A 24,607-nucleotide genomic window follows, 5' to 3' on the forward strand; every position below is an offset into this window, starting at 1 on the left:
TGCATTTCTCGACATTTGAACCTCATTGAATAAATTACCTTGTAATTATGAGGCCCTTATATAGGAATTATTCCCCCCCCCACCCACCCCAGTCAAAAGTTCTATTCATGATGGCAGAACAGGGTGAAGCCCGACTGTTCTCCGAAGGTGTGCACCTGGCGAGTGGACGTCCCAGGGAGCTCAAGCCAGTGCAGCGCTCGGAGGGAGAAGGGCCCATGCCCAAGCACTGCCCCAGCACTTCCGGGCACTGCCCCTGGTTCTGCATGGGCACTGCTGGGCAATGCCGGTGTTCCCAGGTGTATGTTGGGAATGCTTGGGTGGATGCCGGTGGGGTGCCCATGTGGGTGCCAGGATTAACCCGCTTGTTCGCTGTGCACTAGATTTGGCCTTTAAAAATGACATCCCCATCCTTTCTTTTCTAAGTTGCTCTTGGGAAGGGAAAAATCGGAGGCTGCCCAGTCAGTGATACGTCATGGGACCCACCCTTTGATTTTTTTTTCTTTTGTCAGACCTGGACTGAAATGCAGAGAAAGCCACAATCACAGAGAAAGCCTCGGTGGCTTCAATGCCGCTTTTTTTCCACCTTACATCGGCCTTTGCCGATACCCAGGAACATCTCGCCCTTTGTCTCAGGCATGGCACTACAGTACCTCTTCCAGTCACTGCTGTGCCATGCCTGGACAGGCAGGAGAGCTGTCGATAGAATCCCTACAGTGCAGAAGGAGGCCATTCGGCCCATCGAGTCTGCACTGACCACAATCCCTATCCCCACAACCCCATACATTTACCCTAGCTAGTCCCCCTGACACTAAGGGTCAATTTAGCATGTCCAATCCACCTAACCCGCACATCTTTTGGACTGTGGGAGGAAACCGGAACACCCGGAGGAAACCCACACAGACACGGGGAAAATGTGCAAACTCCACACAGACAGTCACCCAAGCTGGGAATCGAACCTGGGTACATGGCGATGTGAGGCAACAGTGCTGCTCCTACTTTGTCACCACGTGGGACTTCCATCCAAGTGAGGACAGAAGTCCCGTTTGCTGCCAATCAATGTTCATTTAGTGGGAAATGGTAGGGGGCTGTCGGAGTCGGCAGGGTGAATTCCCACCGACTCTCCGGATGATGGGCACCGAGCACTCAACATCCCGAAAATTTAAGTCATATTTTAAACAGACTTGACCAGTTATTTTCAACAGCACCATTTGTGTTTTGTTTAAATAAAAGCTTTAAAATCAATGATCAGTACAGATGCCTCTTGTCGTGTTGTTGCTTTGAACAACGATGAAGAGTAAATATAATTGTTTTTTTTGTCTTTTAGGGTAAATATAATTGTCTTGCAGTTGGAAAAATTAGTCTGAAGTCAGGCGTAATCATTTAATTTATGAGAACACAATTAGCATGTTCGAACATAATTACGTAGCTGATTCCTTCATATACGAATTAGTACCTTTACTTTCTTAGCTGTATATGAAGTGTTCAGAATATCTCTGTTTTATTTCGCAATCCATTGACAAGGAAAATAAAGAAGAAATTTTATATTTCAACCTCAATTATTCATGCAGCTTAAAAAAAGTCAGTATTTGGATATTATGCATTAATTTAAGCGTTCAGCTGTATGTTTTTAATAAATTCAGTTAAAGTACGTAGAGCGTTTCCAGAAAGTACCAGTGAAGTTGAGAATCGTGAATCAGTATTTAAAATTATACCACTTAACAACTTCGTATTATTTTCACTGTAATAAACGCCTACACTTTGAAAACTGAATGCGTCCCAATCAAAACTTGACATAATAGGGTCTCAATAGACTTCCCACTATCAAACTGCCCACATATTAAATGTGCAGAATGGATTAAAATTCTTGATACAGTGTCATAATTGTGTTTCTATTCTTGGTCATGAAGCAAATGTAGTATGTAGAATAAGCAAAATATTGTATTCTGTTATAATAGCAATGATTCAACCTTTGGAAGAAATACAACTGTCTCTGCTCTTTATGAAGAGGTAAATGCACAGGATTAAATTGCGACTTCCCAAAACTTTAATGATTTGAGGGGGTTCTGACCAGGCAACAAGCAACAGATTACCTCTCAATGACAGTAACAGAATAACGGCTTATTTTCCTTCTCCCTTTTAAAGAAATGTAACTACCACACATAAACACAATAATAAGCTCACACTGAGGAATTGTAGTGGAGGATATTGGGTTTATAAGAGAATTGCACCTCAAGTAGTCAAGTGAGCTCCTTCCAGCCTACTGCAGAACTTTTTGTTCCAATCCAAAAGAGGACTAAAATCTAATTCTCTGTGTAGCAAAGCAATTCCAATTCACAGCCTGTCAGAAAGAGATGCAAAAGATAGGTTGAAAACTTAGTATGAGATTGAAATTCCTTTGAACACGTTGTAATATTAGGCAGTGGAATATATTTCCTTTTTGCCACCTGGGAGGGCAGGATCTACAAGCGAGAGTTAACTTCCAATAAGTATATCTGTGTAAGAGCCACTTTCTTGGACCCATTGCTAAAGGATTCTCTTGTAGTTTATTTGGAAAAACAAGAAATCGGCATTAAAAACTGAAAATGCTGGAAATATTCAGCATGTCAGGCAAAGTTGATAAAAGGCCATCAACCTGATACATTGGGCTGCACTGTATATGCCCCACCAGACATGTTTGCGGCCTGGAAGGGCAGATATGATAGGGCGAGTGCCAAGCCCACCACCTCCCTGCCCATCCCTGAGCTCACCCCATAATATAGTGGGAGGCACTGAAACTGGCAGCCAATCCACCATATTCAAATAGATGATTAAGAGTCAATTAGGTTTGTTAACTACCTTATCGATCACAATAATATGCTGCCCACACCATAAAATGGTTAGCTTGGGCAGTTTATCAGGAGTGGACAACGTGGCTTTAAAAGAATCTTCAAAGAATAGGAAGGAGGGAGGAGATACCAAAGTAACAAATGTAAAATCCAAGTTGCATATAGAAAAAGAACACTGTGATGGTTATAATTTGTTTTTAAAAATCTCAATTTTGTTTTCCAACAGTTTTCCAGTGGTTCATCCAGGAAGAGTGCACTATTTTAGAACATAGAACATAGAACAGTACAGCACAGAACAGGCCCTTCGGCCCACGATGTTGTGCCGAGCTTTATCTGAAACCAAGATCAAGCTATCCCACTCCCTATCATCCTATTTATTCCAAAAAATGTATGGTAGAAATGCTGTGGCGCATTCTATAAATCAGACAAAGAGTAACTTCTGACCAATGACAATTCAAATCATATTTTCATAAAAATAAGCAAAATGCTGCTAAAGCTGGAATCTGAAACAAAGACAGAGGATTTACTCGGTTTTCCCTCCTTATAGATGCTGTCAGACCTGCTGAGTTTTCTTGGATCATATTTTCATTTGATTCTTATAATCTGTGAATTTCCTAGTGAATAAAATGAGGACACATAAATTTCACTCGTCTTGATATCTGGAACTACAGCCTTTCTGAAGCACCACATCCTTTTACATTAAATAAATACAGACATTTCTAATCATATTCAAAAGTATCAATGATTCTTAAAGATTAGATTTGGAATATTCATTATTTCGATAATATTTAAGAAATAGAGACATTCAAGTATGGTATAATTTTGGTGTGTAGCTCTAAGATTATCAGAGATTCTGGTAGTGTCAATGGGTGGGATTTCCCAACCGTGCCCACCCCAAGTCTAGAAACTCCTGCCCGAGTTTAACAGACCTTTGCATGGTCTGCCCTGCCCACTGTGATTCCCATGGCGAGCAGGATGGGAAAATTCCCCCCCATGACTTTGATAATGGCTGCGATCATGAGGGAGGGGACTTAATTACTTAGGAAGTGCAGCAGAGGTATGAAAAGGTAAAGAAAAAAGTAGAAGTTTATTTATTAGTCACATGTTGGCTTACATTAACACTGCAATGAAGTTACTGTGAAAATCCCCTCGGCGCCACACTCCGGTGCCTGTTTGGGTACACCGAGGGAGAATTTAGCATGACCAACTCACCTAACCTGCACATCTTTGGACTATGGGAGAAAACCGGAGCACCTGGAGGAAATCCACGCAGACACGGAGAGAACATCAAACTCCACACAGACAGTGACCCAAGCCGGGAATCAAATCCGGGCCTCTGGCGCTGTGGGGCAGCGGTGCTAACCACTGTGCCACCATCTCAGGAAATATAACAGAACTATTGATAGATACAGAACCAGATATGTTGGAATGTGAGAGGTCTAATCCAACTTGAACAACGTCTCCTTTTCCAAATACTGCTCTAAATCTGCTGTATTTAAATGTTTTAATAGTAACAATACTACTTAAACTATTTCAATGAATCTCAAAAGGCCAGCAGCAAATTTAGAAATCTTTTGTGTGATTGCTTAGCCACAAAAAGATTATATGTATAGAGCATCATATTATCTTGCATCTTGGAATAGTCTTAAAATGCTTCACATGAAATGATTCAAAATTCAAAAACAGCTAATGTATCCAAGCATAACATTTATTTTATTTGCAGGAAGATCCAACAATCAGCACCAAGTTTAATGGCTAATTAGTCTGTTTTTCTGTTGATTTCTGTTGATTGAAGGGCCAACACTGGCCAGAATGTCAGGAGCATTCATTACCAGGAAGATAATACTCACACCAGAACTATGATTGAATCATTGTGTGTATTGCAGATCTGATCTCATGAATGTAACATTTTCTCCTCATTTGGAGGGTTTTCAAGATGTTAGAATAAAATGGCAGCATGTGTGTTAATCAAATTTCCGATCTTGCCTCTAAGTGACAACTTTGTAATTCCCGACAAGAAATCTGAGTTAGTATGTATAACTAATGTAAACTGCGTAGAGTCTGGTCAACTGCCATTCGCTTACCCAAGGAATGGTGTACATAATGTGTTGGGGGAATTTCTGCAGAGTAGAAAAAAATGTCAACTCGTCATATCTGGTGGAGGGAATCCCAACCAATATGACAAAACTGGAAGTATTAAAGCCGTTTCCATGTTAATAATGACCTTTATCAGAAGTATGGAAACATTAATAAAATATTAATTTGGATAGAAATATGCACACGCTTGCTTTAGAATGACTCCCTACTTTGTATCTACTATCCATGTCCTTGGAAGACAGAATCCCAGATGCCATAAACCAGCAGTTTCACAAACCACGAACAATCAGCACAATATCAAACAGATGTGTGTAACCTCTCAAAGTTTGCAGCAGTGGTCACAAGGCAACTCACTGTGCTAAATTAGCTCATTCTATAATTCTGTTTACATCTTGGAAGCTATTTTTTTAAGAAAGTGCATTAAAATGTTACACGGTTGTTCAAACTAGAATGGCCTAAATCTTCCGCTCAGCTCAGCTGCAATGCCTGTGTGAGATTTTACCAACCTGACGATACTTCCCATTTCTCCCAGCTGCAGTAGAAATAGGCAGCGCACTGTCTCCTGGGTAAGTTTAGCGGGTGTAGTAAAATTGGAGAATGGAAAGGCCATGTCTCCTTTTAATGACAGTCACTGCTGTATTCAGGTAAGTTTTAAAGGTCCGTATTTTTAATGAATGAATTAGTGAATGGGTGAGTGAGTGAAACGTGAGGTAGGTAGTCAGGTGGGGGGGGTTGTCGTTTGGCAGACAGACTGGTTGGGTGGTTGGGGATGTTGGTCAGGTTGGAAGGGGTAGTTGGATGGTCAAGGGGGTAGTTGGTTTGAAGGATGATGAAGAGCAGGATTGATTGTGGAGATACCCAACTGTTAGACCAGCTGTTAAATTGTCCGACATTTCCTGGTTAAATATTGAGATAAGTTGCAGGTATCTAGCCCCAAACTAAGCTCAGGGTTGGAAATAGTTGTTGGAGAGGATCCCTGGCAGCAGGAAAGTTTAAATTTCCCAGGAAATTCCCACACATGTCTGGTGTCCAAAGTTCTGTGAGCGGCTGAGGCACATTGCTCAATGTATATCCCACCTCTGACAATCCAGAGGCAGGAAGTTTTATGCAAATAATATTCCCTATTGGTTGTGATTTCATGCAGTCAAGAGACATGATGCATAAGGGAGTTGTGGTGAGCAGAGCAAGCCCTATCAATTGGAGCACACACCAGAAATCTGGGTGCACGCTGTCCAGTAATTTTCCACCATTAAAAATGGTCAGAAAATCATGGGCAACACACATCTCACATTCCAATACACATTGGCTGCATACAAATCTCTTCCCTGAAGAGCAAGATTGAGCCAAATAGCAGAGCCTGCATTCATTAGATTTATATATTAGTATTTAAAAAAAAATTTCATGGAGTGTGAGAGTCACAGTGAGCCCAGCTGTTATTGCCCATTCCTAATTGCCCTTGAGAAAGTGGTGGTGATCCACCTTTTTTGAACCGCTGCAGGCCACGTGGTGGAACTACACCCATAGTGCTGATAGAGAGGGACTTCTAAGATTTTGAACGAGTGACAGTGAAGGAATGGCGATATATTTCCAGGTCCTGATGCAAAGCGGCTTGGAGGGAACTTCCAGGTGGTGATGTCCCCATGTATTAGTCGCCTTTGTTCTTCTGGGTGGTAGGTGTTGTCCAACTTGGTGAGTTGCTGCAGTGCATCTTGTTGATGATACACGCTGCTCGCACTGTGCATGGTTGTTGGAGAAGTGAATATTGATGATTTTGGATGAGGTGCCAATCAAGCGGGCTGCTTTGTCCTGGATGATGTTCAGCTTTTTGAGTGTTGTTGGAGCTGCATTCATCCAGGCAAGTGGAGAGTATTCCATCACAAACATGATTGAGCCTTGTAGGTGGTGGACAGGCTTTGGAGAGGCAGGAGGTGAGTTACTCGTTGCAGCCTTTTCAGCTTCTGACCTGCTCTTGTAGCAACAGTTTTTATGTGGTTTGGTTCAATGTTTGGTTGATGATAACCACCAGGATTTTGATAGAGGGGGAATTCAGTGATGAGAAAGCCATTGAATGTCAAGGGGCAATGGTTAAATTCTTTCTTGTTGGAGATGGTTATTGCCTGGCACTTGTGTGAAGCGAAAGTTATTTGCCACTTATCAGCCCAAGCTTGAATGTTAACCAAGTCTTTCTGCATATGGGCAAGGACTGCTTCAGTATCTGAGGAGTTGCAAATAGTGCAGAACATTGTGCAATCATCAGCAAACATCCCTTCTGACCTTAAAAGTTTTTAAAAGTTTATTTATTAGTCACAAGTAGGCTTAAATTCACACGGCAATGAAATTACTGTGAAAATCCCCGAGTCGCCACACTCCGGCACCTGTTCGGGTACACTGAGGGAGAATTTAGCATGGCCAATTCACCTAACCTGCACATCTTTGGACTGTGGGAGGAAACCAGAGAACCCGGAGGAAACCCACGCAGACACAGGGAGAATGTGCAAACTCCACACAGACGATGGCCCAAGCCGGGAATTGAACCCTGTCGCTAATCAAGTGGATTAGCTGTAAGTATTCACATTCCAACCATTATTCTGTAAATTGAGTTTGTGTCTTTATGTGCCCTGTTTGTGAACAGAATTCCCACTCACCTGAAGGAGGAGCTTAAGGCTCCGAAAGCTTGTGGCTTTTGCTACCAAATAAACCTGTTGGACTTTAACCTGGTGTTGTTAAACTTCTTACTGTGTTTACCCCAGTTCAACGCCGGCATCTCCACATCAGAGCTCAAAATGTCAGTGAACAGGTTATTGCTGAGTAAATACAACTCGTTAGTACTATCAATGACCCCGGCCATTACTTTAGAATCATGGGATCCCTACAGTGCGGAAGGAGGCCATTCGGTCCAGGGAGTCTGCACTGACTTTCCGACAGATCATCCCACCCAGGCCCTATCCCCATTGCCCCTCATATTTGCACTGCTAATCCCCCTAACCTACACAGCTATGACTGTAACACTGCATTATGCACCCTCTCCTTTCCTTGTCTATCTACGGTATGCTTTGACTGTATAGCGCACAAGCAACAATACTTTTCACTATATACTAATACCTGTGACAATCATAAATCAAATCAAACATCTTGGGGCACTAAGGGACAATTTAGCATGGCCAAACCACCTATTCTTCACATCTTTGGACAGTGGGAGGAAACAGGAGCACCCGGAGGAAACCCACACAGACACAGGGAGAACATGTAAACTCCATGCAGTCAACCAAGACCGGAATTGAACCCAGGACCCTGGCACTATGAGGCAGCAGTGCTAACCACTGTGCCACCCGACTGATGATTAAGAGTAGACTGATGGAGCAGGAGTTGGCTGGGTTGGATCTGTTTTGCTTTTTGTATAAAATATCCTATATCCAGAACATACCTCGGCAGTTTTCCACATTGTCAGGTGGATGCCAGTGTTGTAGCTGTGTTGACTCGGGGTACATCTAGTTCCGGAGCCTTCAGTACTGAAGTACTACTGCAGTCTTCAGTACTATTACTGGAATATTGTCAAGGCCCAAAGCCTTTGCTATATCCAGTGCCTTCGGCCGATTCTGGATTTCAAGTGCAATTAATCAACTTGGCTGAAGACTTGAATCTGTGATGCTGGAGACCTCAGGAGGCTGAGACAGATCATCCATTCAGCACTTCTAGCAGAAGGTGGCTGCAAATGCTTCAGCCTTGTCTTCCGCACTAATGTGCTGGGTTACTCCATCATTCAGGATGGGAATATTTGTGGAATCTTCTCCTCCAGTTAACTGTTTAATTATGCACCACCATTCCCGATTGGATGTGGCAGATGGGGACGAGGAGAGAAATGTTGGGCCCTGGTACTTTACCTGTTTCTGGGCTCCTTATTCCCTCCAGGCCCCTTAACCCTCACACTCAATCATGCAAGCTAGTGATTTTTTCCTTTCAAGAGTCAGCAATTAATTCACCAAACAATTGCAGGCCCCAGGAAAATGATAATTCCCAAATATATATGTGGCGTGGGTTATTAATGAAAGAGCAGCAACAATATTATGCAATGCTATTTTGTCTGATCCCACTGTGACAATTAAACAAACCAGAGTACAAACTTTAGCTTAACAGCATCATGCAATATTGTTAACTTGTCAGGAAAACATCCTATTAGATAATTGGTTTTGGTGTCTGCCTCATTAATATGTTCTGCACATTTGTACCAGATGAGAAAGGTCCAATATTTGCAAGCCACATTGCAAGAAAATCTTTAAGGTTTTGTTTTATATAGTTTGATAACTATTCTGTATGGTAAAGAAAGACCGTCTTCTGCTGCAGCTCAGTTTGTTTTACTCATTGGTGAGTTGTAGGAAGGAGGGTAGGACAAAGGGGAGGAGGAGAGAGGGCAGGCCCATTAACTTGCTGCTGCTTAAGCTGCTTCCTCCCTCCCTGGACACACTGATACAGCACTCACTCACCTCGCTCAAGATGACTCAGCATCATGAGAAGTGATGTTCCAATGCCTGAGGATAGGCTTATACTGAGGCCGTCGTTGACAGCCAGGTCTGGCATGGCATGAGGCTGAATGACAGCACCCCTGACCATGCTCCAGCCTTGGTACTGGCAGAGACTCCTTCCTGTTCTTTCATCTCCGGCTTCTTCTTGGCCTCGGGAAGATGTTGTTACAAATTGTTCAATGCAGCTGAAAGATACCTACATTGTGACCAGCTCCTCCAATCACAGGTTAGCTCTCTCCCACCTTTGCTGCTCCTCCAATGATATGTTCTGTCTCTGGAGGAGTGGCAAGATTGGAGGAGCTATGAGTAATTTGAGCAGTGAATGCACAGCCTTGTCTTATCCAGTTAACCAATAAATTCCAATCAACACGTCTTAGCAACTTCAGGGGAAGATAACATGAGAGTTTCAAAAGAAAGACGTCGGCAGTACAATCACACCTGCAGATCTGTTCATACATTGAAGTTTATTTGTTTCCTTTTCATATATAAAATGAAGTGCATTGCTAGATTAACTTTATTGACCTATTGTGTGTCTGAGGGAGCGAGGAATAGATAGCACCTTGCACAACAACTGGAAAAGAAACTTGAGAAGAAAATCAACAAACTTCAAAGAAAGAATGGAAGAACCTGTATAGGTCCAGTGAATCATAACAGCAAACAGCCTCAACCTTCACTGGATAGAAGCAGTCGGGACTGCATCAACAGGCCTGATTGAACTACGTCAGGTTTCAAGGACACTAAGTATTACTGCAATTCTTTACAAAAAACATTGATCATTTATATGGTGAGAGCTTGCATGTTCAGTATAAAGACACAGCACCTGAATGGAAACTGAGTAAGAGCTGATGGTGTGGTGGAATCCCTGAACTTCACTTCTTATCACCTAAAACTACAGTTACCTACAAGCTGCAGATGAAACAAATAACCACAATAATAAAGATGATATCCACAACTTACATATTTTGTCGTTTGACTTATTTCACAGGATTGTACTTTTCTAAGAGGTGGTCTCCATGTGCCCCTGGGAGGAGGACTGCTTTTGGTATAAAAGATGAGAAAAGAACTTGCAGTGTTTGGAGAGTTTGGGGTTGAGTCTCCCGTTATACACGGCATTTCCTATTCAGTCCCACTTATTTCCGTAATAAATATCCTACTAACAGGCATGTGGTATAATGTGAATCAAAAACAATCCCTCCTGTTTTATGGTCCTGACCAAGTCCACTCTCAGCCCCATGTGTGTCCAAAGTGAGCTTTCTCAGCTCAGGATGCAGATTTACTTTGATAAAGGTGATAAATTTTCTCCTCAGATTAAGTGTGACCCCAGTGACCAGTGTTCTGGAAGATCTCCTCACTGTGCTGTGGTGCCTGTTCCACTGACGGGTTTGCCTCCCCAGAAAGAAAGCATCCTATCTACCAGTAAGCAGAGGACCTCAGTCATTACTCAGTCAGGGGAGGCGGTGGCATAGTGGTATTGTCGCTTGACTAATAATCCAGAGAACCAGGGTAATTCTCAGGAGGCCTGGGTTCGAATCCCACCATGGCAGATGGTGAAATTTGAGTTCAATAAAAAAAACTGGAATTAAAAGTGATCATCAAACCATTGTCGATTGTCGTAAAAACCCAAGTCCTTTAAGGAAGAAAATCAGCTGTCCTTACCGAGTCTGGCCCACATGTGACTCCAGATCCACAGTAATGTGATTGACTCTCAAATGCCCTCGGGGATGGGCAATAAATGTTGGCCCAGCCAGCGACGCTCACGTTACAAATAAAAAAAACTGTGGGATGGCAATTCGAATGGAAATGCAAAGAGCTGTCAGTATGTGTGGGTTTTCTGTAGATACAGAAGTTCCATGAAACGAGTATACCCCTTGATCAATACTGTTAGTAATGATTTGTCAGAAAAGCCAAAAGGATTAAAGATACAACAATAAGGAGCACTGGTGCTAATCAATACTTTTGCTGCTACAGAGTGCATTATTTCATCCTTCCCAAAGAAATTAATGCTCTAATATTATAGAGCAGGAGTGTTTGTAACTGCTAGGATCTACAAAAATAAAATTTCAAATTTCCAACTTAAAGAAGAGCTTGTTAGGAATGACACACAGCTGATATTTTTAAGATATCTAATGTGTGCAGATGGACAGCGCCTCTGATTTGCTGCACCAATGTTAGCTAAAAAGAGCAGAGTAAAATCTCTTACCCTTTTAGCTCTGTGAATTTGACGCTGCTGAAAAACTCGAGGTATACAAACAATTACTTACGCCAACAGAAATGCCATTTTGCAGATCTCCCTGGCACTGGTCCCTCAAAAATATTAGCTTTATTTTGATGTATTTTTAAGTTCGAAAATACAATTATTTATCAGATTCCCTGTTTCCATTGAAACCTGTAAGAAAGTAGTTTTGAATCCAGCTGTGTTAACCACACTCCCAAAGAATATCTGCCCAACCTGAGAGGCCAAGAACTCTTTGCTGCTTTGCCTCTTGTCCCTGCACAAATTTCCACTTTAACCTTTGGCCATCCCCAGCTTGCCAGGGCCAATGTGATTATAGACAGGCTTTGTTTCCAACACATCCCCCGCTCCACAGTCCGCTCTCTCCCCAAACCCACCCTTCCTCTTACCTTAACACCTCTAAAAGCACATCCTCCTTCTCTGGCCATGCTTGTTTCCTTTTAGTCAATGAGCTGAATGCATAAATGCCAGTGATTGACTGAGAAAAAAAATCTATATTCGCTGAAGGTTATCAGAAGAACTTTGGAGGTCAGTGCAAAACTAGGAGGTATGATCTGTGATTGGAAAAGCAGCCCTGTCTTACCCCCACTTGCTACTCCTCCAACCACTGCTCTGCTGTCAGTTCAACCTTTGGGCAGCTTTGTGACTGAATGGCTTAAAATAAATCAGGACTGACAGATCCAATTTTTTTTTAAAAGCTGGATTTTCAGGTTTGAAGCTCTGGCTGGATGATGAGAACTCCGGTTACAGCATTAAGCCAAGGTCCCCCAAGCTCCCAGACCCAGACGTTTTGTACCGGATGCACTGAGCAGGACTGCAGAGCTTATACCTGCACATTGGGGTCACTTAGCTCTGTCTATCACTTAATGCTTTCACTGTTTGGCATGCAAGTGGTCTAAGAAAATCTAATTGAGATTTTCAATATTCTGAGCAAGATTGAATGCTGCAACCTCCTCCACAAAAGAACAAGTTTTCAGGCCCCAATGAGCAAAGGTCTGGACTCCGTCGCCTACTGGCTGCATTCCAACCTACCTGTTGCCAATCACCTCCATCCCTCTGTTCCACCAGTCCTCCATTGGCAGCAGATAGCTTTCAGATGCTACTACTAAACTCCATTTTTTTTTGTTTATTAAAAAAATCCTCAACGGTATTCCCAATCCTCAGCACTTGCACCCTCCCATGACGTTATATTGCCCCTCCCCAAAGGCTGGCCATTACATGTCTCGATCCCCTTATCCACTCTGATCACAATTCCCCTTCCTTCTCCCTCCCTCACTGTCTTCTCCCTTCTTAGCCCCACATTACCTTCACCCCTTGTGCAGTCCGTTATCCTTTCCACTGACTTTAGAAGTGACAAGTCAAAATGATACCAAGTCTGAGGTATGCTGCATTTGTCTTTTTCTATATTATTAAAAAGACTTGATTGGCTTACTCATTATGCCTTTAGTTTTTATTTTGAATGAGTTAATTATTCACTTCCTATGCAATGGACCAATATTCCTGTCATGATTCATGACTGGTAGTGACAATGTCCTGGATTCTCTACCATATGAATGGCAGTGATTCAAACATGGGAGACACCTACTCACAGTGTCTGGAGATGGGTAATAAATGCGGCCTTCCCAGAATTGTCACTATTCTAGAATTAAAGAAAAACACTCATTTTCCTAACGAGATTTCCAGTATGTGCAAAGTTAATTACACCGCCAGAATATCATTACACGTGTCTGAGTCAATTTTTTCTGAGTCTAGACAGATTTCTGATCCATTCAGTTTTCTTGTGTCTAAAATTCTGTTATCGGGCAATATTTTGCTGATACTGCCCTGTCTGATGATACTTTCTATCACCGGTCCCCTTTAAACCAGCACAGTGGCAGCATGTCCCGCATCATCTAATCACACGTCGGCCTCTCTCCATATTCCCCTGGAATCCATCTTCAGCTCCTGCATGCATCTTCTTCTTGCCTTAAAATCCTCATTCTCTAATGTTTCCCCACCCTGTCACCCCCAAAACCCAACCCCGGAAACCCATGCCTGTTTTTTTCCCCCAAGTTTTCTTTCTCAGGCTCTTTACAAAACATCATCTCACATGGCTTCTCTAATTCCAAGATTTTGATCACAGATTTCCCTCACCACCCACATCTCCAGGCCCCTTTCCATCATTCCATTCGCATGTGCAACTGCCTCAAATCCAAGTCATTTATAATTTGTATTTTCAAATTCCCAACGACCAAGCCTTTGGTCTATCTTTCGCCATTTCTGCAGCTGTTGATCTGCCCCACCTACACTGTCAATAGATTTATCCTGAGTAAAACATTTACTCTCTTCCATGCTGATTGTTCTCCCTGTTGGGGCCCAAATATTTTCCTCCTCAAATTTAAGGTATACAGATTTGAGCATATCCCGGACACATCGGATTGAGGCACTGGTCATCAAATCTGACAGAGTGAGCTTTTGAATTAGTGCTCGCATTGTTGTGGGGAGCGGAGTTCAAATCCCACTCCTGACAATCTTGGTGAGGGAGACCAGAGTTCCAACTCAAAATCCAAACTGTCAATCGATGGGATACTTGCATCCGATTGGTTCCCAAAACCTCTCAATGGATATGTCATGAGAACCCATAAGACTCTCCTACCATGTAGTTCTGACTATCACTTCATTCTGATCTCCACAAAATAGTGTGAGGATACAAAATTGGATCTGCTCGTCCACATCCAGCAATGCCATGCCTGTCTGCTTCAGCCACACAATATCCCAGAATCATTCTGGTGAGCAAATAGAATATCCAGCTTCTTTTCTCAATCAACAATCATCCTCTTAAACCCCTTTGCCCTAACACACCTCCCCACCGCCCCCATCATTCAAATTCAAAACTGCCATTATCAACCTCCTCAAAACAAAACCACCCTCAACAAACCCCGCCTCCCCTTTCTTGCAAACTACCATTTCATCTCCAATGTCCTCAAACAAGTTGTCATCTCAAATCCATGCCCATCATTCCCATGGGGGAATCTTAACAGTCAGTTTTCCATGAAATGGCTCTAACCAAAGATATAAGCAAAATGCTATGTGAGGTGACCACTGTACATTTTTTTCATGTTTAATCTGCCGCCTTAAGATCATTCACACACCATCCTTCTCTAACAGTGTTTTCTCTGATGTTCAGCTCAGGAGAATGGCCCTCACTTGGCTTTACTCCTACCTTGATGTTCATCAATAATATCTTCACTTCCTCTCCCTGCACCATCGCCTCCAAAGGCCTACATGATTCTATTCCTGGTCCCATAGCCTCTTCCTGATTTACATGCTGCCCACTGGCTAATACTGAAGAAGCGCACATCGAGGACACCTCACCATCACCTATCCTGATTTCTCCACTCTATTTGTTGTAACAGCTGATTTTTTTTTCACTCTAGATGTGCTAGCGGCTGATTATTTTTCATTCTATTTATGCTACCAGGCTTGTTGTCCAACACCCGGTCTTAGAGAGATCACAATTTCCCCAAGTTAAAGACCACAAAGAAGGCGGAAACCACAATACAAAACTCTGTCCAATACCACTGATTCCAAGATTAGTCAGCAATCTGACAGTAAGGCAACATCTTACAGTAGTGGGAAGATGCAAATGAATTTTATATTAGATTTGAGAAAGGGGAGAGTCACAACCACAGTTTTAAATTTAAGTAAGGAAAGGTTTTAAGGGTTGGGAAATAAATTAACCACAGTAAAACCAGACAAAATGTTAATGGTTAACTGTACAACAGGGGTAAGTATTCAAATAAGTATTTGTATGTTAACAAGCTGGCACATACCCCTAAAAGGTAAAAGATCCTCCACATGTTTCCTAAACTGTGATGTCCAGAACTGGACACAATACTCCACTGAGGCAAAACCAGTGTTCAATACAAGTTTGTATAACTTCCTTGCGTTTATACTCTCCACCTCATTTAAATATTCATAGGAAAGCTGTATGTTTTACTCACATAATACTTGATTTTCAATTTGTGCACATATACACCCAGGTTCCTCTGCTCTTGCACCCCCTTTAGAATTGCACCCTTAATTGTATTTTGTCTCTCTGCATTCTTCCATCCAAAATGAATAACTTCACACTTCGCTGCATTAAACTTTGTCTGCCCATTCTACCCACTTATATCCTTTTGAAGTTCTACACTATCCTCCACTGTTCATCTGCAAATTTTGAAATTATGCCCTTACACCAAAGTTTAGGTCATTGACATACATTAGGAAAAGCAAACATCCCAACATCAACTCCCAGGAAACTTCACTACAAACCTTCCTCTAGTCTCGAAAACATCCATTAATCACTACTCTCTGTTTTTTGTAACTCTGCCCTAATCTGACATAATTGGATTGAATGGTTTTTTGATTTGATTTATTATTATCACATGTATTGGTATAAAGTGAAAATTATTGTTTCTTGCACGCTATACAGACAAAGCATTCTGTTCATAGAGTACATAGGGGAGAAGAAAAGAAGAGGGCGCAGAATGTAGAATGGCAGGACATGTTCGAGAATTTAATCCTGTTCCTTTGTTTTGCCGCCGTCTCCTGCCTTCTGGTCATTGCCTCAGGTTGAACCAGAACCCTGGCATTATTATAAAAGCTATCTCACCCAACAGTATGTTTTATACTGTTGTATACCTCAAGTGTTCAATGAAATTGATACATAGTTCATTTTTCCTCCTGTGATTTACTTCTAACATTTAAATCGTCCAACATAATGCATAAATCAATAATCCACAGACAATTAACCTATTTAAATCTCCTAATTGCAGTACTTGAATTCAAATTTTCAGTATCACAACATTTGATTATTAAAATGCCACAATAAACAAATGTCAAAACAATCGAAGGAAAAGTAATTTTATCACAGTGCTTTAATGATAGTTAAAACTAGAAGATCAAAACTCAAATTATTTCTTACTATCTGAACAACTTCAAATTATTCTATGACCAACATCATGTGTTATTTCATTATTTGTACAAAAATTACTGATACCAATCATACGTTCTTTTAAATGCCACTGAAGGAATATATTTGTGAATCTTAGCACTCTATTTTCTGCAATATATACCTCTGCTAGTTTTTACACACTCCATCCACCCATCACTGCTCTACATTGAATAACACATGCAAGTACATTCCTTTGTGTTTCTTAGTTTTGTCATCTTTGACAATTTCTTTAATGGCAAGCACTGCTGCAAATTTTGGAGCTAGGTGGCTGAAAAGTGTACCACCCAAATATGATCAGCTGATTTTGAACTTCTGTAGATGCAAGTATCTAATGGTGGAACTGCAATTATTCAAAAATAAGACTAATAAAATAGATTTGCAATACTGCTCACTGTTGTTATTGTCAGTTTTCTAAATCCAAGCAAATAAAAAACAAACCATGCATGTCTTTTAAAACCCAATTCAGGAATCTGTTCAACATTTGCATTTGAAACTGTCTGCATGAGGAGAGCAATGCCAAAGAAGACAATGCAACACAAACCAGAAGTAACCACTAACCTGATACAACTTGTCAATGTGCAAAATGAAACAGCATAATTGGTACTCTCATTTGAAAGGAGGAGCTATTGAGTTTGCAGTGTGTGAGTAAGCTTTCTCATATATAAATAGCAACATGTATTGTTTTTGAATACACTTCTTCATCAGACACCCCACTATTTCAGAGGATAAATTATTGGGAAGCTACACTGAACCAAGATTTTGGAGATAAGATATGTTGGTATGTTTGAATTTCAATTTGAATTAAGATAAGCATGAGATCAAATGTTATTGTCATTTTGCTTGCAATGTACTTTATATATCATTTATTAATGGCATGTCAAGGCATTGACATTCTTCTTACATGCATACTGTACTTCATCACGGACAAACTATTGTAGTGTTGTAGTGCTATGGTATGAAAAATTAAATGAGGTTAAGATTAATATTATGTTTCTTCATATTTAAAAAGTAATATTTTGTTGCTGATAGTCTACATTCTGCCAATAATTTTACCCTTTAAATTGACAGTGGCACTGTCGCTTTCAAATTATTATATTAGCTCATATCTTTGTTTCTACCATTGTTCAGAAAAAAATCCTGTCAATACTTTACAGATCTGAACTACAAACATGGCTCTAAGAGAGAGTGGTACACTTCTGTTGCTATTGTCTGTTTCCTTGGTCAATGGACTTGGATATTATAGATATATAAATGCACATCATTCAGCTGGTAAGTGTCCATGTTGTGATCCTTATGAGTTTCAATTAATGTGTTGATCTAAGTCGACAGAAAAGACGGGGCAGCTCTGATATGTACTTCAGACATTTGTTGCTGGTTTCACCTTAGCTTGAACTAAATTTCAGACAACCAATTTTAATACTGATAACATAATTAATTTTAATATACCCCCCACTTTGCTTTTTCAATATTCTCCACGTAAAGTTCCCACATCTTGCATCACTCTTTAAAAGTGGGCAATCCATTCTCACCTCTATCATTTCACTTTTCCAGACAGTAAGGAATGCAAAGAAGGGCACAGGTTGATGTACTCTTCAATTTTCTGTCCCTCCCAAAGGAGAATCCTTTACAAAACTCCCCAGACAAACCACGGTGAGACTAGGACAGTCCTGTTCGAACTTGCAGTCAACTATTAGCTGGCACAACATGCTGGTGCACTGCTTCGTGAACCCATACCTAGTGCTACCTAATTGCAATCTTCTCTGAGAGTGCAGACAATGCATTTTGAACAACATATTTGGTCACCACAATTAATACAGTAAATCATGGGGCATTATGATTATGGACCAAGATTCCAGGAGGGAAATCAGTTTTCTTCTGTTGAATCAGACGTATGCATCATAAACAAATGTGCAATCCTCAAGAAAGTCACAGAACATTAATTATCACATAGGCATTGTCATCATCATGACTTTTTTAAACCTATGGAATGTGGATTATGTCCAAGTGAACTAGTGAATATTTCCTCAGAAATGAATCAATCTCAATAAATGCACTGTTTTATTGTGGGTGTTCTAAGATAACATTATAACAAACCTCCTAGATTATGCTAGATCATAAAATGTAAATTTCAATAAAATTTAAAATAATTTAGTATGCAAACAAAACATTATTGTGAACTTAAATTCCAGTGAAAATAGTTTTCAAAGCCTGCAACAGTGATTACAGTACTGTTGGGAGTCAGAAATAGGGAGAAAGATGTACGGTTGTGGGGAGCAGCTGACTAGTTTGTGTCAAATAGTGGAAATGGGAAGTTAAATAGATATTCTGGAGTTTTTGGATATTTTGGAATTGAGAGCACTGATGAAGGGAGCTTACATTTGAGAAGGTTAAACTGTGGGCTCACGGGCCTACATTCATCCCCAGTCCACAAGTTGCTTCTTCTCTAAGCAATATTCTCAATTGCTTGGAAGTTGGCAAACCATGACTTATGCTGTGATTTTACTATGGGGCAAAATGAGGATGTGGAGATGCCGGCATTGGACTGGGGTAAATGAGGAGGCAGGCTCCAAGTCCACTTCAGCCATCGGAACAGAGATCAAACCCCATACTGTTGGTGTTATTCTAAATCACATGCTCGCCATCGAGTTAACTGAGCTAACTGACCTTCCTAATACACGATAGCTCGATTTAAAAATTCTTATTCTTGTTTTCAAATATCTCCATGGCATCACCTCATCCTATCTCTGTAATCAGCCCTACCACCCTCTAAGACCTCTGTACTCACTGATGTCCGGCCTCTTGTACTTCCCCAATTTTCATTACTCTATCAATGGTGGCCATGCCTTGAGCAGCCTTGGCCTTGAACTTTGGAATTCTACTTTTTTTATAACTTTAGAGAGAGTGCAGAGAAGGTTTACCAGGATGTTGCCTGGTATGGAGGGTCTTAGCTATGAGGAGAGATTGGGCAAACTGGGCTTGTTCTCCCTGGAAAGACGGAGAATGAGGGGAGATCTAATAGAGGTGTACAAAATTATGAAGGGCATAGATAGGGTGAACAGTGGGAAGCTTTTTCCCAGGTCGGAGGTGACAATCACGAGGGGTCACGGGCTCAAGGTGAGAGGGGTGAGGTATAACTCAGATATCAGAGGGACGTTTTTTTACACAGAGTGTGGTGGGGGCCTGGAATGCACTGCCAAGTAGGGTGGTGGAGGCAGACATGCTGGCATCGTTTAAGACTTACCTGGATAGTCACATGAACAGTCTGGGAATGGAGGGATACAAACGAATGGTCTAGTTGGCCCAATGAGCGGCACAGGCTTGGAGGGCTGAAGGGCCTGTTTCCTGTGCTGTATGTTCTTTGTTCTTTATCTCTTTCACCCATGCTTTTGGTCTCCTTTCCTAATATCTCTGAGTGTGGTTGGATGTCAAATTTTGTTTGCTAACTCTCCTGGAAAGCACTTTACTTTTACTCTGTTAAAGGAGCAATATAAATACAAGTCACTGTTGTTCAACACGGTCCTTGGAAGAGTGGCTTTATTGTTTAAATGGCTGAGTTTTAACAAAATAAGAATGGCAAAAAAGGAGGTTTGAAAATTGACTGTTCAATGGGAACAGATTGTGAAAACAACCCTAAACATATTTGCAACAGAGTTAAGTTACAGCTAAATTTATTCAAGGAACACAAATGAATGCAACAGGATCTTAAATAGCTCTCTTCAAACACTTAAAAAATTATTTAGCAACCCTTCATTTGTGCAGACTTGTCGCCTTAAATGACTACAAAGATTGAAAAGTTTAAAAATTGAAAGCCATATGTACCAATATTATATTCCAGTGTGAGTTGCATATTGTTTACAATTCAACATTCACTTAGAGGATTATTTAATAAGACCATAAGACCATAAGACATAGGAGCGGAAGTAAGGCCATTCGGCCCATCGAGTCCACTCCACCATTCAATCATGGTTGATTTCAACTCCATTTACCCGCTCTCTCCCCATAGCCCTTAATTCCTCGAGAAATCAAGAATTTATCAATTTCTGTCTTGAAGACGCTCAACGTCTCGGCCTCCACAGCCCTCTGTGGCAATGAATTCCACAGACCCACCACTCTCTGGCTGAAGAAATTTCTCCTCATCTCTGTTCTAAAGTGACTCCCTTTTATTCTAAGGCTGTGCCCCCGCGTCCTAGTCTCCCCTGTTAATGGAAACAACTTCCCTACGTCCATCCTATCTAAGCCGTTCATTATCTTGTAAGTTTCTATCAGATCTCCCCTCAACCTCCTAAACTCCAATGAATATAATCCCACGATCCTCAGACGTTCATCGTATGTCAGGCCTACCATTCCTGGGATCATCCGTGTGAATCTCCGCTGGACCCGCTCCAGTGCCAGTATGTCCTTCCTGAGGTGTGGGGCCCAAAATTGCTCACAGTACTCCAAATGGGGCCTAACCAGTGCTTTATAAAGCCTCAGAAGTACATCCCTGCTTTTGTATTCCAAGCCTCTTGAGATAAATGACAACATTACATTTGCTTTCCTAATTACGGACTCAACCTGCAAGTTTACCTTTAGAGAATCCTGGACTAGGACTCCCAAGTCCCTTTGCACTTTAGCATTATGAATTTTGTCACCGTTTAGAAAATAGTCCATGCCTCTATTCTTTTTTCCAAAGTGTACGACCTCGCACTTGCCCACGTTGAATTTCATCAGCCACTTCTTGGACCACTCTCCTAAACTGTCTAAATCTTTCTGCAGCCTCCCCACCTCCTCAATACTACCTGCCCCTCCACCTATCTTTGTATCATCGGCAAACTTGGCCAGAATGCTCCCAGTCCCGTCATCTAGATCGTTAATATATAAAGAGAACAGCTGTGGCCCCAACACTGAACCCTGCGGGACACCACTTGTCACCGGTTGCCATTCTGAGAAAGAACCTTTTATCCCAACTCTCTGCCTTCTGTCTGACAGCCAATCGTCAATCCATGTTAGTACCTTGCCTCGAATACCATGGGCCCTTATTTTACTCAGCAGTCTCCCGTGAGGCACCTTGTCAAAGGCCTTTTGGAAGTCAAGATAGATAACATCCATTGGCTCTCCTTGGTCTAACCTATTTGTTATCTCTTCAAAGAACTCTAACAGGTTTGTCAGGCACGACCTCCCCTTACTAAATCCATGCTGACTTGTCTTAATCCGACCCTGCACTTCCAAGAATTTAGAAATCTCATCCTTAACGATGGATTCTAGAATTTTGCCAACAACTGAGGTTAGGCTAATTGGCCTATAATTTTCCATCTTTTTTCTTGTTCCCTTCTTGAACAGTGGGGTTACAACAGCGATTTTCCAATCCTCTGGGACTTTCCCTGACTCCAGTGACTTTTGAAAGATCATAACTAACGCCTCCACTATTTCTTCAGCTATCTCCTTTAGAACTCTAGGATGTAGCCCATCTGGGCCCGGAGATTTATCAATTTTCAGACCTTTTAGTTTCTCTAGCACTTTCTCCCTAAATGTTCCCCTGTGCTACAAACAGGGAGATAGGTCTTAGTGAGCATCCTGAAAGGGATGGAGATGAAGAGAGTCGAGAGAGGTTCAAGGAAACAATTGCAGAGCTCAAAGCCCCAGGCAGCTAAAGGTATGGCCATCGTTGATAAAATGATGAAAATTGGGGATGCAAAAGAGATCAGACTTTAATGAGTATTCCTATTACATTTTGACACTTAATATGCATTTATCTACCTGTTTAAAAGAAAAGCAGCTAGGTCACCAACTATATGCCATATGTCCAATGATCCAATTATTATATCCACACTAAATAAATAAATTCTCCAATGAGGTTAGATTATACATGATGGAAAAAGTTGTTCTTGATCTTCTTGTTCCCCAAATTTCCAGAGAATTATCAAATGTAAAAACCCATGTGAAATATTGGAATTGAGGATAATATCGAACCCATGCCATATCCCTTCCTTAAGTCTCTCTTCATGCATAAAAATTAAATGTTGATGCTGTCAAACCATCATTTATTCAAATTAAATGCAACATTTTAAGAAAATCGGATCATCAAATTTTGAATGCAAACCATTCCTAATCTCACAAAGATGCAGATCAAGATACAGATAAACATTGTAGGCCTCATCAAAGAGAAGTATTTTAAAAATGCATAGAATATGATTGTGTGTCTAAATTGTCCTTCCAGACTAGCCTAAATTCAGGAAATTCACACTTGATCATTGGAAGCAGAGAGTTAGGTTAATGAATAAAGGCAAAATACTGCGGATGCTGGAATCTGAAACAAGAACGAAAATCTCAGCAGGTCTGACAACATCTGTGGAGTAAGAAAAGAGCCAACGTTTTGAGTTTGGATGACCCTTGGTCAGAGAGTTCTATTCTCCATTCTGGCTCTATTCTCTCTCCACAGATGCTGTCATGCCTGCTGAGATATTCTAGCATTTTCTGTTTTTGTTTAGGTTAATGAAGAGCAGACGGTTTCAGCGAAGGGTATGCAGAATTGGGGCAAAATATCAAGAGAGACCCTTACCACCAATTTTCTTTCTTCTTTTGTACCAAAAATCATTACTATTTGTGATGTTCTTTTGGCAGTTTTCATGGAGTTCCAGGCCAATGAGAATTTAATGCACAGCGTACAACTCAAAACAAAATGCTGTGAGGACAAAGAATTTCCACGAGCATCAACGTTCCTAAAACTTTGGGCTCATTTCTCCCAAAAAATTTCAAAGTGTGGTCTCTGGCGGGAAACTTGGTGCAATTCCCGCTGGGTGGGTCGCTGGGATCCCCATCACAATCCACCCATACTTAGACCTTTTTTGTGCCGGTCTAAAAGACACCGGCAAGACCGGCTCCTCAGAGATCTCTCTAAGTAAAGTGACAGTCACAGCTCCCCTCCCCCCACCATGGACATCACAACACCCCCACCCCGCACCCGCCGCCCCAACCCCTCCATAGACTTTAGATTGGGTAAACTGGGCTTGTTCTCCCTGGAAAGACGGAGAATGAGGGGAGACCTAATAGAGGTGTACAAAATTATGAAGGGCATAGATAGGGTGAACAGTGGGAAGCTTTTTCCCAGGTCGGAGGTGACGATCACGAGGGGTCACGGGCTCAAGGTGAGAGGGGCGAGGTATAACTCAGATATCAGAGGGGCGTTTTTTACACAGAGGGGGCCTGGAATGCGCTGCCAAGTAGGGTGGTGGAGACAGACACGCTGGCATCGTTGAAGACTTACCTGGATAGTCACATGAGCAGCCTGGGAATGGAGGAATACAAACGAATGGACAAGCGTGGCACCCCCAACCCTTGACCACAGAGGAACAACCACCCTCTCCACCACTAAATGTTCAGGTTCCTTCCCACATACGCACCACACAGGGTGACCCGATCTATCCTCACCAGCATTAGGGCATAAGGATTCCCCCACCTCCGCCCCCGAGGTGAATGACACCCTGCAATAGGGTCACAGAAGTCCCATCCCCTTCAGGCCCCCACCACCACCCCCCTCCCCAAGGTCCATCTCTTGACAATATCAACGTGGCACTGCCCCCTGACATCTCCAAGCTGGCAGTACCAAACTGGTACACTGCTGATGTGCTGGTGACAGTGCCAGGGCATTCTCCTAAGAATGCAAAAAAGATTTACAAGGATGTTACTGGGATTCAATTATAAGGAGAACCTGGATAGGCTCGGATTTTTTCCCCTGGAGCGTAGGAAGGTGAGGGGTGACAAGGGGTTACAACGTTTTATAAAATCATGAGAGGCATAGATCATAGAAATAGAAATCATAGAAACCCTACAGTGCAGAAGGAGGCCATTCGGCCCATCGAGTCTGCACCGACCACAATCCCACCCAGGCCCTATCCCCACATATTTACCCGCTAATCCCTCTAACCTATGCATCCCAGGACTCTAAGGGGCAATTCTTAACCTGGCCAATCAACCT

At 41.8% G+C, this 24,607-nt stretch overlaps 2 protein-coding genes across 2 annotated transcripts in view; one reads left to right on the top strand and one right to left on the bottom strand.

The window, feature by feature from the left end:
* The window catches only part of nt5dc1 (5'-nucleotidase domain containing 1), a 545,446-nt gene that overhangs the window by 294,819 nt on the left and 226,020 nt on the right, over positions 1 to 24,607 (bottom strand). The gene's annotated exons all lie outside the window — the stretch shown is intronic.
* LOC144493923 (uncharacterized) overlaps positions 17,406 to 24,607 on the top strand; it is a 64,315-nt gene continuing 57,113 nt past the window's right edge. Inside the window, exons 1-2 of the mRNA XM_078213503.1 lie at positions 17,406 to 17,431; positions 17,808 to 17,922. Of these exons, the coding sequence (XP_078069629.1) occupies positions 17,823 to 17,922 (100 nt within the window). The 5' untranslated portion in view covers positions 17,406 to 17,431; positions 17,808 to 17,822. The remainder of the gene's footprint in view (positions 17,432 to 17,807; positions 17,923 to 24,607) is intronic.

Source organism: Mustelus asterias, chromosome 5 (assembly GCF_964213995.1).
Source record: "Mustelus asterias chromosome 5, sMusAst1.hap1.1, whole genome shotgun sequence".
Lineage (NCBI taxonomy): Eukaryota > Metazoa > Chordata > Chondrichthyes > Carcharhiniformes > Triakidae > Mustelus > Mustelus asterias.